This window comes from Canis lupus, chromosome 9, assembly GCF_048164855.1.
Source record: "Canis lupus baileyi chromosome 9, mCanLup2.hap1, whole genome shotgun sequence".
Classification (NCBI taxonomy): domain Eukaryota; kingdom Metazoa; phylum Chordata; class Mammalia; order Carnivora; family Canidae; genus Canis; species Canis lupus.
Window position 1 is genome coordinate 49659587 of NC_132846.1, and position 15935 is coordinate 49675521.

Here is a 15935-nt window from a genome sequence, read left to right on the forward strand (position 1 = left end):
TTTTTTTATTTTTATTTTTTATTTATTTTTTTTTAGATTTTACTTTTAAAGTAACATAGGGACACATAAAGGAAATGTAAAAGCAGAAAATGCTGGGTATACAGTAGCACCTGGCTCCAACTTCACGAGACAAGACAACTCTTAGTGCCTCCGTCTCTGTTATGCTAACACAAAAGAACAATCCTCTGTTTTGGAGAACTTGGCAAACAAATTTAAAGTGCATTAATATCATCCCACTGAAAATGCTGAAGTAGGGGAAGGCATGATATGGTTTGGAATGAGTCTTTCTGATCACAGTTCATGAAATGTAGTAGGTCACACTTTAGAAGACATTTGGAAGGTGTTCAGTAAACAGGACTGCCAACATAATTCAAGAAAGCTAATTAGAGGAATTAAACATTTACCTTGAAGTTTCAAAGGTTTTATTACATCTTTTCTAGTCTGGATTTTTCTCCCTTCTTCTACTGTACTTTATTTATAGGAAGGGTCAGTAAATGATAGCCCATGGGCCAAATCCGGCCTACTGCCTATTTTTGTAAATGAAGTTTTATTGGAACATAATCATGCTCATTCATTATGTACTATCTATGGCTGCTTTTGTGCTACAATGTCAGCAGTGTTGCAGAAGAGACTGTATGATCCATAAAACCTAAAATAATGACTATGTAGCCCTTTATAGAAAAAGCTTGATTACCCCTGGGGCTTACATTTGATTAAGGAATTTACCACAATTTAATATCTGCCAAGGTCAGGCACATATGTGTGGCTCCCTCACTAGACTATAAGCATTATTTCTTACTCATATTCAGAGCCTCCAAACCACCACACTAGTAGTGTCAAAAAAAACTGGATCTGAATTTTGGAAATTTAATTTTGGTATTTCTGAGGAAGAGAGAAAAGAAAGATGGTCCTCTGGTGTAGAAAGCTGTTAGCCCATCAGGAATGGGAAAGGGTCAATACTTTTCCAAGGCAGCTCAGTTAAGCCTAGGGCAGAGGCTTTAAGCACTACCAAACAGTATAATGAGTTGATATAAGGCCTTGGGAGACCAAGAAGGCTAGAGGAGATGGTGCAGCCAGAAGTGGGGAAAGCTCTCTGTTTACTTAGTTGTGATTCAAAGGCAAAGAGTTCAGTTACCCAGGCTCCTACTGGGGGCTTGTGTTCCGAAGGAGTTTCAGAAGCCACTTTGAGTCCTTGTAGCTCCTCATATGGCAGGGTATCTTTCTCAGATTCTGGAAAAGCTGCACTTAGGGGAGATGGGCTGTCAGGCATGGGGATGAATTCTGCATTTTCCAGCTCCTAAGAGAAAAAAATCTCATCAGTTCTGTTTGAGCTGTTTGTTTTCTTTCTCCCCAATTCTTGCTACAGCTTTCACTCTATTGTGACATCAGCACCCTCTAGTGGGGCATGACAGTTGTGGGTTCCACACAGCTCACTGTACCTGTAAAGAGCAAGCCACCGCTTCCTCAAAAGAGTAACAGAGATGCGAATTCGAACTCAAATTCAAGAACACAGTTTGGGGCATGTGGCACGTCTCCCTGACACACTTATTCTACATGGGCTATTCAGTGAGCTGGGAAGCTCAAAGGTGATGACAGTGAGGCCACTGACCAGGCTGCTCAAGGCTGAGGCTGAAACAAAAGTGTGCTGCATCCTCCACTCATTCTCCGAACTGGCTACCGAGTTTAATTGTCCTAAAAGGACAGCTTTAAATCTCTTAGATTCGGGCAACCCAGGTGGCTCAGTGGTTTAGTGCCTGCCTTCAGCCCCGGGCCTGGTCCTGGAGACCAGGGATCGAGTCCCGTGTCAGGCTCCCTGCATGGAGCCTGCTTCTCCCTCTGGCCTGTGTCTCTGCCTCTCTTTCTCTGTCTCTCTGTGTGTCTCTCATGAATAAATAAAATAAAAAATCTTTTAAAAAAATAATAAATCTCTTAGATTCTTTTTCTTTTGGTAAAAATTTAAAATTTCACAAACTACAAATGCTCACTGTAGAAAATGAGAAAATAACAGATAAAAAAGGACCAGCAATTCCATTACTCATAGATAAGCACTGTTAATTTTTTTAAAGATTTTATTTTATTCTGTATGTTGGTAAATTGAACACCAATAAAAAATAAATTTATTATTAAAAAAAAGATTTTATTTATTTATTCATGAGACACAGAGAGAGAGAGGCAGAGACACAAAGGAGAAGCAGGCTCCATGCAGGAAGCCCGACGCAGCACTCGATCCCAGAACTCCAGGATCACGCCCTGGGCTGAAGGCAGGCACCAAACCGCTGAGCCACCCAGGGATCCCCCAGATAAGCACTGTTAAAATGAGCAACGCTGTATTTAGTCTTCATAGCAGACATTCTTGTAAGCATTACATATACTCTAAGAGAATGGGGTCCTGCTGCAAAGGTTTTCCATCTTTATCTGCCCAGCCACATGTTGTAACCAACTTTCCATCCAAATAAATATACTCCAACATTTTTACTGTCTGCACTTCAACTTTCATAACCCATCTCTCTGCTGTAAAACATTCTGGCTGACCCAATGTTCCACTTCTACAAATCACAGTACAAAATCTCTAAGCTCAATTTTTGCACACATGCATTACAAAAACTGCCTTCAAGGAAGGTTTTCTTAATTTACATTGTAAGTAATAAAGGTATGAGAACATTTTGGGTCTCTTCATGTCAGGAAGAAAAAAGGATTAGAGATTTGGTAATTTCGTCCCAGGTAGAAATCAGAAACCTTGATTCCTGCTGCAACACACACACTTGAACAGGGCATGGGGCACGGAGAGATGCTGAGAACGCCTCTCTAGTTGCTGCAGAGGGCCTGATGTTTTCCAGATACCTCTACCAAAGGAATTACCTTTCGAAGCCAGCCAGGGCAGGAGCTGCTGGCCCCACTACTGATCCCCATGGCCTCCGTGGGACTGACTAAACCTTCCATTCCTCGGTCTGCTTCCATTGTTCCTCGGAAGCCTCCGCTTGGATCAGGAGTTTCAGATTCCTGCTGACTGTCCTCCTCTTCTCCCCCACCGCCGCCGCCTCCTGGGCTAGAGCTCTGAACCACTGACAGATACACAGCACAGAAAGAGAGAGCCTTGCTATGTAGCAAGAAAGATTTATGATCTTACAGCTCTGCTGACTCCTGGAGAGCTTCCTAGAGTCGCATGAGGTAGTAGCAATAGTGCAGGTCAGATATTTGGGACTAAATTTTTAGTTTTTACATAAGGTATTGAACATCAGTATCTTCATAATGATAATTCACTTTTATATCCCAAACTTATCTCTATATCCACAGCAAATTATCAATGTTCTAAAGCATTACTCAACAATCATCCCAACCATAGCTGAATCTACCACCCAGGCTTTAATAGATACATCCAGACTCCAGCATTCTCCACCAAGGCTCATCAAGGTTTCATATAAAAACAAAGCTCTTTCACATTTGAGCCAAACACATCTTAAAGCTGCCAGATAAACTCACACTACCTTCTTTCTGGAGAAATCTTCAATCATTACATTTATTAAGTTCCTTGATAACTATTTGTAAGAATTTTTAAAATATGACGGTTGGTCGGTTGGTTCTTTCATATCATGCAGCATATTCCAAGTTACCTTAATGAAATGAAGACTAGCTGATGTGTAATCAGAAAATGAAACTGAATTTTAATATGGGCCAAAATATATATATATGTATATATATATATATATATATATATATATATATATATATTTTGGAAAGTAAATTTGTCAAAGCTAAAAAAAATAATTGCATTGTATATTCCAAAGTTGAATGTAGGGATGCCTGGGTGGCTCAGTGGTTTGAGTGTCTGCCTTCAGCCCAGGGCGTGATCCCAGAGTTCTGGGATTGAGTCCCACATTGGGCTCCCTGCAGGAAGCTCACTTCTCCCTCTGCCTGTGTCTCTCATGAATAAATAAGTAGATCTTAAAAAAAAAAAAAAAGTTAAATGTAAAGGACTATTTATGATCACTAACTATATAGGTGGTTTGCAGACTGACTGCTACACTGTGATCCTACTGAAGCAGCAGAACTGTAGCTGCCAACAAAAGCTCTGAAGCTTGCTTTGTTTTAAATGGCTTTTAAAAATTAGGTTACATCTGAAATATAATAAGATATTTTTTAATATATGTGTAAGTTTTGACACCTAACAAAACAAAACATGAATCTATAACTTGAAGAAATAGATTTGTACTTTCCAATAGGGTAGTCACTAGTCATATATGGCTATTAAAATTTAAATAAAATAAAATTCCAGTTCCTTCAATAGCTACTTTTCAAGTGTGGGACAACAACGACATAGAACATTTCCACTGCTGCAGAAAGATATATGAGACAGTGCTGAACTAAAACGCTACCTGTATTGCACCTGCCTTGTGAATTCCTTCCTTCTCTGGCCTCCTACCTAGATGTAACTACTGATTTTATTCTATATTTATCATTTCTTCTTTAAAAAAAATCATCAAAGATTTATGTATCCTTAAGCAATATATTAATTTGGCTTGTTTTTGAACGTTATAATCTGCTACAACTTGCTTTTTACATTTTACATTAGGGAACTATTTGTAGATGTTCATCTCCACTCTTGTAGAATATTACATTGGATGGTAAAAACACATTCAACCAGCAAATATTTATTCAGTATTCACCATTTGCCGGGCACTCTTCTAGGCATTGTGGATAAAACTACCAAATTTAAAAAGATGAACATTCCTGCCCTTATGGAGTTAACATTTTCCAGCCAATGGATATGTGCTTTTAATTTTATTTTTTCCGTTAAATACTGTTCCACCAAAACAAAGCTGTAAGAGAACAGCTGCGTTTAGCAAAAAGAAATTTTATCATTTGTGACCGATATTAACATGCACAGGTAAATGCGGAGCAACAGAGTACTAAAGGAAATGAATAAAATGTATGATGTATGTGTGTGTGACTAGAGTACAAGTCCAGATCAGACTTTAAACTTTCTATTTGGGGATTAATCTGCTTTTATTCCAAGTCTTTATCTGCTTTGATTCTACAAACTAACAGAATCCAGGTTCTGAGATCCTGAAGAGTAAAGGTACTTCAGAGCAAATGGCTAACCAAAAAGGAACACAGATTTCGTTTTCTGGCATAGTCTCAAATAACAGAGAACAATGCAGAAAGCAGCCAAAGGAAAACTATCAGAGAGCTTTGGGTTGATTTTCCTAACCACACTGAAAGTTTAGCCAACTTTTAATTCTGAGGGCCTGTTTTGAAGGACTGTTTCTATAGGCTGGAATAACCCTGTGAATACGGTGGAAGTAAAAAGCAGACAGAACCCATAGCCCCTAGCATGGTAAGGAAAGAAACAATACATAGCCACATTACAATGTTGGGCAAGCCACTTAATTACTTCCATATGCTTGTTTGGCAAAGATGTACTCTCTCTCTGACCACAATGTAATAAAAGTCATAGCTTATTGTGAAATCCACCAAAATATGATCCTTTCTCTTGATCACCGTATTCCTCATTTCCCAAAGATATTTCCCATTTCCTTTTTTTGGAGACTGCTGGAATCAAAGACCTACAGTACAGAAAAACCACTGGTACCTGAGACACTGCCACTTACCAGTTCTGATGGATAAGCTGCTGCTATTGGAACGGATGGTCTTGGAATTCAACACTTTCTCTGAGGAAAAATATTCAGTAGGTAAGCATCATAAATAGCTATAGGCAGGAAAAGTGAGAAGACTAGAATAGGGAGTTAATCTATGAGATAACAGCTATCCCTCCTTCCAGGTAACTTTATAATTACTTATTATTCTAGATATTAAAGCACTACTAGCTACTCTAACTATATTCACTATGTAGAGTGGCAATTCTCCACTTTAACTGTTCTTTGGAATTACCTGGGAAGCTTTAAATAGTAACAACACCAAGGTCCCATCCCAGATATTCTGATTTAATTGGTCAGGACAGTGGATTTCTAAAAGCTCCTTGGGGGATTCTAATGTGCAGCTTAGGTTGTAAACCACTGATCCAAAAGAATGGACTTGGAAACCTTTACACAGGCTTTTATAATTTAGTTCATGACAGTAATCTTTATGCAGAAAACAGATATGATTTAGTTTCTTTTTAAAGGTATCCTTAATGTTTCTCACAAAAGCATGAATACAGACAACCAACAATTTGAAGACAACTAGAGATAACAATTTTATAGCAAAAGTGGCAGAGCCCAAAGTTATCATGTTAAAATATGGTCAGAAGGTAGCAAACAGCAAAGCTCAGGCAATGACAGTGTTCTGTCCCACCACTAGGTATGGTGTCACTGCTATGAGACTTATAGGAACAGCCTCTTTTCTTCAGGACACTTCGGTTTCGAAGAATGTGACCATCAGAGTCTTAGGTATGAGTCTACTCTCTGTCAAATCCACCCCAAGCCTAATATATGAAACCCTTACCAACAATGAGAATGGTGTGCCAGCCTCGGCAAGATAGGTCTGGGACGTGATGCAGAGATCCAAAAATAGGCCGAGGCCATGAGGTGCAGATATCAGAGCCATGTGGTCTCTCTGTGGGGGTCATTGCCAGGCGGCCATTACCACCATTGCCCCAGGCAAAAATGTGATTATCTAGAAAAAAAATCAAACAGCAGATAGTTTAATAGAAAACTGACTTCCCTATTCTTTGGGTTCCCCATCTTTATGTCCTAGAGTTAGAAAGATTTTCCACTATGTACAAAACAAGGGAAAGTGGTTTATTTCCATAAATAAAACTTAAATGATTCCTGATGCCAACCTTGTAAAAATGACCACTTCTCCTATGTACTGCCATCCATCTATCCATCCATCCATTCATTGACTCATTCAGCTTTTGTTGGTCATTTGCCCTTGTGGAACTGACATTCTAGTTGGAGGAGACTGATCAGTCAAGTGTCTAATAAGCCTGGTAGTCATAAATGTTATGAATGGAGGATAAATGGTAAAGAAAAGTGGTAAAAGAATAGTGGGGTATGATTATTTTAGATAGGGTGTCAGAGAAGTACCTGTCAACATTTGAGCAGAGATCTGATTGAAGTGAGAGAAAAAGAGAACGATGTGGCTATCTAAGGGAAGAGCTTTTCAGGCAGAGAGAATAGTAACTGCAAAGGTCCTATGTGGGTAACATGAGTATCACGAATAAGGAATGTGAAGGCCCGTACAGCTGGAACAAAATAAGAGAGGAGACAGTGGTCAGAGAAGAGGTCAGGAGGTAGGTGGGGTCCTGGTTGTGTAGGGCCATATATAGGCCATTGTAATGACTTTGGTTTTTACTGAGATAGGAATTCTTTGGAAGTTCTGAAGAGTAGCGGCACCTGGGTGGTTCAGTTGGTTAAGCATCTGACTCTTGGTTTTGACTCACATCCTGAGATCAAGCCCTGCTCAAGCTATGAGCTCAGCATAGAGTCTGCTTGAGATTCTCTACCTCTACACCTCTTACCTCTCCCCCTGCCTCTTCCTAGACACTTGTGTGTGTGTGTGCACGCACGTGCATACATGCTCTATCTCAAATAAATAAATAAAATCTTAAAAAAAAAAAAAAAAGGGGGATCCCTGGGTGGCACAGCAGTTTAGCTCCTGTCTTTGGCCCAGGGCGTGATCCTGGAGACCCGGGATCGAATCCCACATTGGGCTCCCGGTGCATGGAGCCTGCTTCTCCCTCTGCCTATGTCTCTGCCTCTCTCTCTCTCTCTCTCTCTCTGTGACTATCATAAATAAATTTTTTAAAAAATTAAAAAAAAAAAAAGGATCCAAAAGACTACCATGAGGAGAATCAATTGCAAGGGACCACAGGTAGAAGAAGGGAGACCAGTTGTAGGAGTAAAGATGGTGGGAAATGGGTCAGATATACTATGAAGATAATCAATAGGATTTGCTGATAGATGGGATGCAGAGTATAGAATGAAACTGCCATTTAGTGAGATAGGAAAGGTGTAGGAGGAACAGATTTGGGCAGAAAATCAAAAGTCTGATTTTTACTATATTAATACTAGTTTGTCTGAGATGCCTATAACTTATCTAAATCAGAGCATTTTTTAATGAAAAGGGGTACTATTAATGATTAAGCCTGGACACTAAGCATGAATGAGGACTTACCTGGGAAAACTGAGCTTTAAAGCCACCCTACCTTTAGACATCAAAGTCCAGGGGCTGATGAATAACAACCTGGAGTTCAGGGGTGGTGATATAAAGCCATCACTGAATATGGGGAACTTAAGGGAGACAGTGGGGGAGATAGAAGAATTGAGTTCTGGGCATTCCAGGTTTAGAGGGATCAGATATCACTATCAATGGCACCTGATCTATTTGCCTATACTAATCTGTTGATATGAATGTCTCTCCTACCCTACTAGACTGTGAGCTCCTTAAAGATAGGGGCTTTCTGAGACTCACTTTTATATTCTCAGAGCCTGAAAGTGGACCTGGAACATAGTAGGCACTCAGTTTATGTTGGCTGTGTAAGAGATATAGTTCAGAGAAGTACAGAAACATTTATTAGGAGGTAATACGCCCAGCCATGGAATTCAACTCTACATTCCTCATTCTGAGTTGACCTTGTGAAGGACACAGATGTACTGAAGAAATATCACCTTCTTGAGGCTCTGTCAGGAAGTGCTACTTGACTTGCAGCACTTAATCCTCAGTGACACCCTCACTCTGTCTTTCTAGGTAGCATTTCCATTGATCTAATCTGACCTTAAGTTTGCTCCCTAAAATCCCTCATTTTGGGACAAGTGGAGAAGGTTAACCCCAAAAGCTGGTTCACTTAATTAAATACGGTAACAGAGTACTTATTTGACACTGTCCCTGGATCCCTCATGTATATACAGTAGGCACAGACTAAGAGGAAACAGACATTTTAGATCATAAGCAACAAGAACTGAAATGAGTCAAAAGATAAGAAAATGAAATGTGATTTGTTGTTCAGTAGTCACAGAAAGAAGTGGCTACAACAATCAAAAAAGTTCAGGTGATACAGAAAAAATTTTAAAAAGCAGAATAGAGAGGGAAGGGAATAAAGACTAGCTCAAGTGGTGGTAAAGAAGAGTGGTGAAAGGAGCAAGATGCTGCGGAGAAGAAAGAGCAATGAGAGGAAAAAAGAAGAAAATTCAGTTAGGCCAATTCCAATTCTGGAAGCTGAGAAACACACAGTATTCAGCCCTTCAAACCTTAGCAGTTCCTGAGAACATCACTGCAGTGTGGCTGAGGCTGGCCAAGGAGCAAGGTTAGATTATGTTGTTCTCTCCAGTCACCCAGCCAACATTTATTGAAAACAACATGGTGTAGGGCCAGGTTTATGTAGATATTTAATTATTCTTAAAACATTTATTTATTTATTTTAAAGATTTTATTTTATTTATCTGAAAGAGAGAAAGAACAAGGTAGAGAAAAACAGAGGGAGAAGCAGGCTCCCCACTGAGCGGGGAGCCCTACTTGGGGCTCGATCCCAGGACCCTGAGATCATGACCTGAGCTGAAGGCACTTAACTGACTGAGCCACCCAGGCACCCCAAATTCTTAAAACGTTTAACCAAAATATTTAAAGTAATAAAAAGAACTTAGAATATTAACTTTGCCATTACCTAGAAATCTGTTTTATTTTAAATAATCACTATGTTGAACACATGAAGTTAATGAAGCTCCAAATGCATAACAATTGGACACCAATTTAATGTAAATAAAAAGTGTATGATTCAGCTATCTAAATAACCAGTCCACCTCTTTCCCTGCCAAACATTAAAATATAGCCAGCCATCCAGAAAGCTTGAAATGGTGTGTACAGACTCACCATCAGTGGCAGCAATGGTAAACTCATCACCGCAGGAGACCCTGATCACTTGCTTCCCACCTAGGGGTCCTCCCAACAGGTTGATTCCTAGACGCTTCTTATAATTCCCAACGCCCAGCTGTCCACACTTGTTGCAGCCAAAGGTCAGCAGCCGGCCTCGCTCTAAGAGAGAATAAAAACAAATAAACAGGCACAAATGGGGCACAGAACAGAGGGGAAAATGCAGTCAATGTAGAGTTCCATGGACTAGCTTCTGGTTGTTAAGTGTATACAAATAGAAAGCCAGCCACACAATCTTGTACCCAGGGAAGCTAAGGTATCTAGATCTATGACCAATCTGACCCAGGAAGTGATTCAATATTGTACTTTCTCCCTAATATTGTATTTTGCATGTAGAAAATGGATACTACCTTAGTAAACTCCTAAATGGCACTAATTAAAGGCAGTAGTTGTCTGGAATTATAGGCGTGGCATTCTTATTAAGGGATATACTGACTGCATTTATAATCATTACCAAAAAAACATTTACTTGAATGCCTAATTTGTTAATGAGATAATACTGGATGCCAGGAAGTAAATAGAAGAATGTATATATTGTTATATTGTTTTTTTTTTTTAAAGATTTTACTTATTTATTCATGAAAGACACAGAGAGAGAGAGGCAGAGACATGGGCAGAGGGAGAAGCAGGCTCCATGCAGGGAGCCTGATGTGAGACTCGATCTTAGGACTCCAGGATCACACCCAGGGCCGAAGGCAGATGCTTAAACATCCACCCGGGTGTCCCAGAATGTATATATTGTTAAGAAGAGCTAATACTTGGGGCACCTGGCTGGTTCAGTCAGTAGAATGTGCAACTCTTGATCTTGGGATTGTGGGTTCGAGCCCCACATTGGGTATGGAGACTACTTAAAAATAAAATCTTAAAAAAAAAAAAAAGAAGAAGAAAGGAGGAGGGAGGAAGGAGGAGGAGGAGGAGGAGGAAGGAGGAGGAGGAGGAGGAAGGAGGAGGAAGGAGGAGGAGGAGGAGGAAGGAGGAGGAGGAGGAGGAGAAGAAGAAAGAGAAGAAGAAGAAAGAGAAGAAGAAGAAGAAAGAGAAGAAGAAGAAGAAGAAGGAGGAAGAAGAAGGAAGAAGAAGGAAGAAGAAGGAAGAAGAAGGAAGAAGGAAGAAGGAAGAAGGAAGAAGGAAGAAGAAGAAGAAGAAGAAGAAGAGCCAACACTTGAGCGGAAAAAAAGCATGAGCTACTAAGGCTTGTGTATAAAAGTTGTAAATCAACTCACCATCAATAGCAGCTGTGTGAGTCTTGCCTGGGGCAATTGTACGGATCTTATAAAAGGAGAGCTGTTTGGCCAAGGTAAAGGAGGTTGTGTAGGGAATTTCGTGGTATGCCTGAAACAAGGTAAAACAGAAAGCAAAGACTCATGAGGTAAAAATGAAGGGACAGTAGGCTGAAAATGCTGTCATGGTGACTAAAAGGGCTTTCAAGCAAATTTGTTATTAAGAAAAATGTGCCAGGTAACTTTTCATCCAATTGAATACAAGACAAAATAAGCTCATATATGTAATCAGAGAATTTAATTAGTGTATGAAGCAGGACTTTCTGACAACAAAAGTTTTAGATTCCTAATCTAAGAGTAAGTATGCAAAACATGAACTCTATATCCCAGATGGTATCTGTCTACATGAGGATAGAACCATTGACATTTGTCTTGGTATAGATACTGCATACTAACAAACGCAGGGCAAAGGATTAAAATATTGAGGACGCTCTCTGGCCCATTAAGCAACTAGTTTACTGTGATCTAATTTCATCTACAAGGCAGAGTTCTCAACATATTAAAACCCGCGTCCCTTTAGATTAGCATTAAAAAATTCCTCTCAAATTTCACAACAAACCTAACATTATAATAAAAACCCAAATCAAATAATGGTAATTCTGAATATGCCTTTTCAAACTACGTAGACACCCTTCCCAGACTTGCCCCAAATTTGTACTTTCCCATTTGAGAATCATTACTTCAGAGATTGCTTAACATTTTTTTTTTTAAGATTTTATTTATTTATGAGAGAGAGAGAGAGACAGAGAGAGTGGTGGGTGGGTGAAGCAGAGGGAGAGGGACAAACACACTCCATGTTGAGCACAGAGCCTGAAGCAGGGCTTGATGTCAAGACCCTGAGATCATAACCTGAGAGTCAGATGCTTAACCAACTGAGCCACCCAAGAGGCCCACTTAAAAACTCTTATTCCCTGAGTCAGGAAACTTTTGTGTCTCTCTCTCTTTTTTTACATTTTTAAATTTATTGTATTTTTCTAAGATTTATTTATTTATTCATGAAAAGCACAGAGAGAGAAGCAGAGACACAGTCAGAGGGAGAAGCAGGATCCTCACAGGGAGCTGGATGCGGGTCTTGGTCCCCAGACCCCAGGATCACGACCTGAGTCAAAGGCAAATGCTCAACCACCCAGGTGCCCTGTTTTTTAAAGTAGGCTCCATGCCCAAAGTGAGGCTTAAACTCATGACCCTGAGATTAAGAGTCTTATACACTCCACCAACTGAGCCAGGCAGGCACCCTTGAAAACTTTTGTCTCTTAATTTGATTCTTTAGTACATGAAAAAAACTCATCATATTAACATAAGGAGAAAATGAAGTCTTTTTTTTTTTTTTTTTTTTTTTTAAGGAAATGAAGTCTTAATAACAGTGGTAAATTTCATGATATCCTTGAAGGAAGTGAATGGTAATTATATTCACTAGGCCTGAACAGGATCAGTGATTTTGCAGCAATAAATCTAAAAAAACTCTTCAGGGAGGTGATACAGGAAAATGTTTCTTTTCAAAAAAAAAAAAAAAAAAAAAGAGAGAGAGAAAAAAAGAAAATGTTTCTTTTCATGTAAATTTTCTTGTACCTATTTCAGTGATAGAGTAGAAATAGGTACCTGAATTCCATCACTTGATTCTTTGTAATAAATTTATTTATTGTGGCATAATACATTATAAAATATTGTACAGATTGAAAATTTTTTCTGTATGTATATGAATGTAAAACCATCACTCAGATCAAAATATAGACCATTTCCATGATTCTAGGATCCCTTCTGTTAATACTCATATACCTTTTCCCAGAAGTAATCACTACTTTGACTTCTGCCATCATAAGTTGATTTTGCCTGTTCTTAAACTCCATATAATTGGAATCACATGGTGTATACTCTTTCATGGCTAGCTTCTTTCATTGAACATAATAAATGGTATCTGCAAAATCTTTATTCTTAGGTAAAATTCCACGGTCACTAACCAATAGCATTCTCAAAGAAATTCCAACCTAAGAGAAATTGTGACAGTGTGGTTAAGGCACCAAAGAGGGTACTCACTTCATGGTTGATGATTCCAGACATGCACTGATTCAGACCCAGCTTGTTAAATTCATTGAGTCCACAGGCTAGCACTTTGCCTGACTGGGTCAGCAGAAATGTCCCATCACAGCCACACTGAACTGCGACAATAATCAAGGCCTTGGGAACATCCACCTGCACGGAAAAAAAAAAAAAATCAGGAAAAAAAAAATCCCCCAAACGTAACTTGCATTAGGACACAACCCTCAAATTCCATCAAAAGTGATGTCCCACATTTAGCAGAACTGCCCACAGTAAAGACTGCTATATCCTCTTCAGATTTTCCCAGCAGTTTAAACACTATGGTTTTCAACAAGGAGCTCAGGTTTGATAATAAAATAAAAGAAGGCATTTCCAGGTTGGCTAAACAGACAGTCTTGTCAGTTTGTTTTAGCAGTAGGTCCTTCCTACAAAGACTTCTCTGAAAACATTGGGAAAGGAGAAGCTTCAACCCATTGCTGATTTTGTCCCCTGAAATGGTAGGCCCCACAGCAGCTATAGAAGAAACTCAGTAGCCCTAAAGGGTCCTAGTCTGGTCACATTATAAGTGAAGTGACAGTGTACTGAATCAGCAGCCAGGACTTCCAAGTCCTGGCTCACATCCTTTAAGCTAACTAAACAGGGCTGGGGAATGGTAAGGTGACAGGATCATTGTCTGTGAAACTTGAAAACTCAAACTTCAGTGTTTCTAAAAAAGCCTTTTCAGAAGAGGAACAGCCACGGTCCCACAAATAATATGTTTAATTTTTAAAATGCAAATAAACAGAGTTAACAGTGAATGATACAGTTGATTACAGTCACCCTTCCGGTGGGCAGGCGAGCCTGCATCCTAGGGTGAGTATGAGACAGATGACCATGCTCCTCTTGCAGCTGCTTTCAGCTCCTGCGCAAACTCCTGCAGGGCTAGCTGCTGCAGTGCTGAGAGTAATTAGGTATTATGTTTCATATAACATGACCCCTAAAATACAAACACACATTTCATCTGGAGTTCAACTGTAGAAATCAGACGGGAAAGTGGCTGTGTGGGGTTAAGAGGGAATATATTGCTTTCCAATATCTTCCCAAGGAATTTTCTGGGGTGTATTTAGCTCATGTGTCTTTTTTTTTTTTTTTTTTCTCAATGTGTCTTTGTCATGGTACATGCAGATTTTAGCTCTCATTCCTGAATAAAATGTGACTCCAGGGTATCCACAATGGCTATATCCTCCTTCTCAAGTGTTTATGGTTTAGTCAGATGACAAGGTCACATAGTGCTAAATCAGGAATCCCGGACTGTCAGTCTCTCAGATAGAAAATATTTCAGAAATAAACACCTTGACATGAGGGGTCAGGGAAAGAGGAGTCTGTGTTATTACTGGAGTCTGAGTGACCTACATAAGCTTTAGGAAGAAGCTGCTTATGAGTTTACCTTTTGTGGTGTATAATAATCCTCTTCTGAATCCAGACCCAGTCGTCCTGAGATACACATAAGAAAGAAAACCATTAAGATGAGGTCCTCTTTCCCAATGAAAATGTTCTATAACGACATTCTCTTTTACTGAATCAACACTTCTCAAGTATAAGCTACATGATATGCTTAGAAGCATACAAGCTTGAAGTCAAGTTGGCTCCTGGGAATAAGTGGACAGAGACAAGGCTACACCTACCATATTCGCCACAGCCCCAAGAATAGACTTCTTTGTTTCGTGTCAAAACCACCACATGATTATCTCCACAGGAGACCTGCTCCACTGGATTGTTCAGGAAGAAGTTCAACTGCATTGGTTCTAGTACTTCGGGCCCAGCAACCTTGTCTACCCCCATGCAGCCATAATAATCGGATCCAAAGGCATAGAGCTGACCCTCATCTGCAAAAGGAAGGAAGGCATAACCTATCAGAAAGCTGGACAGGACTGGAATGAAACTATCTCATCCAGGGATTTCATATGAAATGATTTCACCAGAGAAATCTGAAGGATAGACCACAAAAGTCTAGAGTTGCTTCTATTTAGGGGATCATGGGTACGTTATAACAATTTTTAAAAGGTGGTAGTACTATGTTGAAATTTTATTGGGGCCATCTCTATTTTCTAGAGAAAAGAAAAAGTAACTAATGGCAAGATGAAAACTAAATTTTAGCACTGGGTGTTATATGGAAGGGATGAATCACTGAATTCTACTCCTGAAACCAACTTGCACTGTATGGTAACTAACTAGAATTTAAATAAAATTTTGAGAAAAAAGGGCAGCCCGGGTGGCTCAGCGATTTGGCGCTGCCTTCAGCCCAAGGCATGATCCTGGAGACCCGGGATTGGGTCCCACGTCGGGCTCCCTGCGTGGAGCCTGCTTCTCCCTCTGCCTGTGTCTCTGCCCCTCTCTCTCTCTCTCTGTCTCTCATGAATAAATAAATAAATAAAATATTTTTAAAAATTTTTTGAAAAAAAAAATGTAAACGGCTTAAAAAAGACTAAATTAAACTTCAGCTCTTTATTTCTGATTTGGTGTTATCCATACCTGACGAGGTGGTAACATTATTTTTCCCTCCAACTGGAACATACAACATCTTTCTCCTGATCCCACCTCTTCTCTGTTATCCACGTGCCTTTCTTTGCTTATCACCCCACACTAATACCATTGCAAATTGGGCTTTTGTTATTAATGTGTGTGTCTGCTGTCTTTGGTTCTTAGAATACTGTCTTTTGCTATAAAATCCCACTGAAATTGCAGAGCATTCAGTACAATACCCCATGTCAAATG

At 39.6% G+C, this 15935-nt stretch overlaps 1 protein-coding gene across 1 annotated transcript in view; it reads right to left on the reverse strand.

Annotated features, from left to right (window-relative positions):
- The window catches only part of NEK9 (NIMA related kinase 9), a 38480-nt gene that overhangs the window by 5202 nt on the left and 17343 nt on the right, over positions 1-15935 (reverse strand). The window contains exons 12-20 of the mRNA XM_072839365.1: positions 14846-15046; positions 14608-14654; positions 13179-13334; positions 11088-11196; positions 9808-9969; positions 6442-6612; positions 5610-5669; positions 2860-3062; positions 1136-1297 (exon numbers count right to left, since the gene is read on the reverse strand). Of these exons, the coding sequence (XP_072695466.1) occupies positions 1136-1297; positions 2860-3062; positions 5610-5669; positions 6442-6612; positions 9808-9969; positions 11088-11196; positions 13179-13334; positions 14608-14654; positions 14846-15046 (1271 nt within the window). The remainder of the gene's footprint in view (positions 1-1135; positions 1298-2859; positions 3063-5609; positions 5670-6441; positions 6613-9807; positions 9970-11087; positions 11197-13178; positions 13335-14607; positions 14655-14845; positions 15047-15935) is intronic.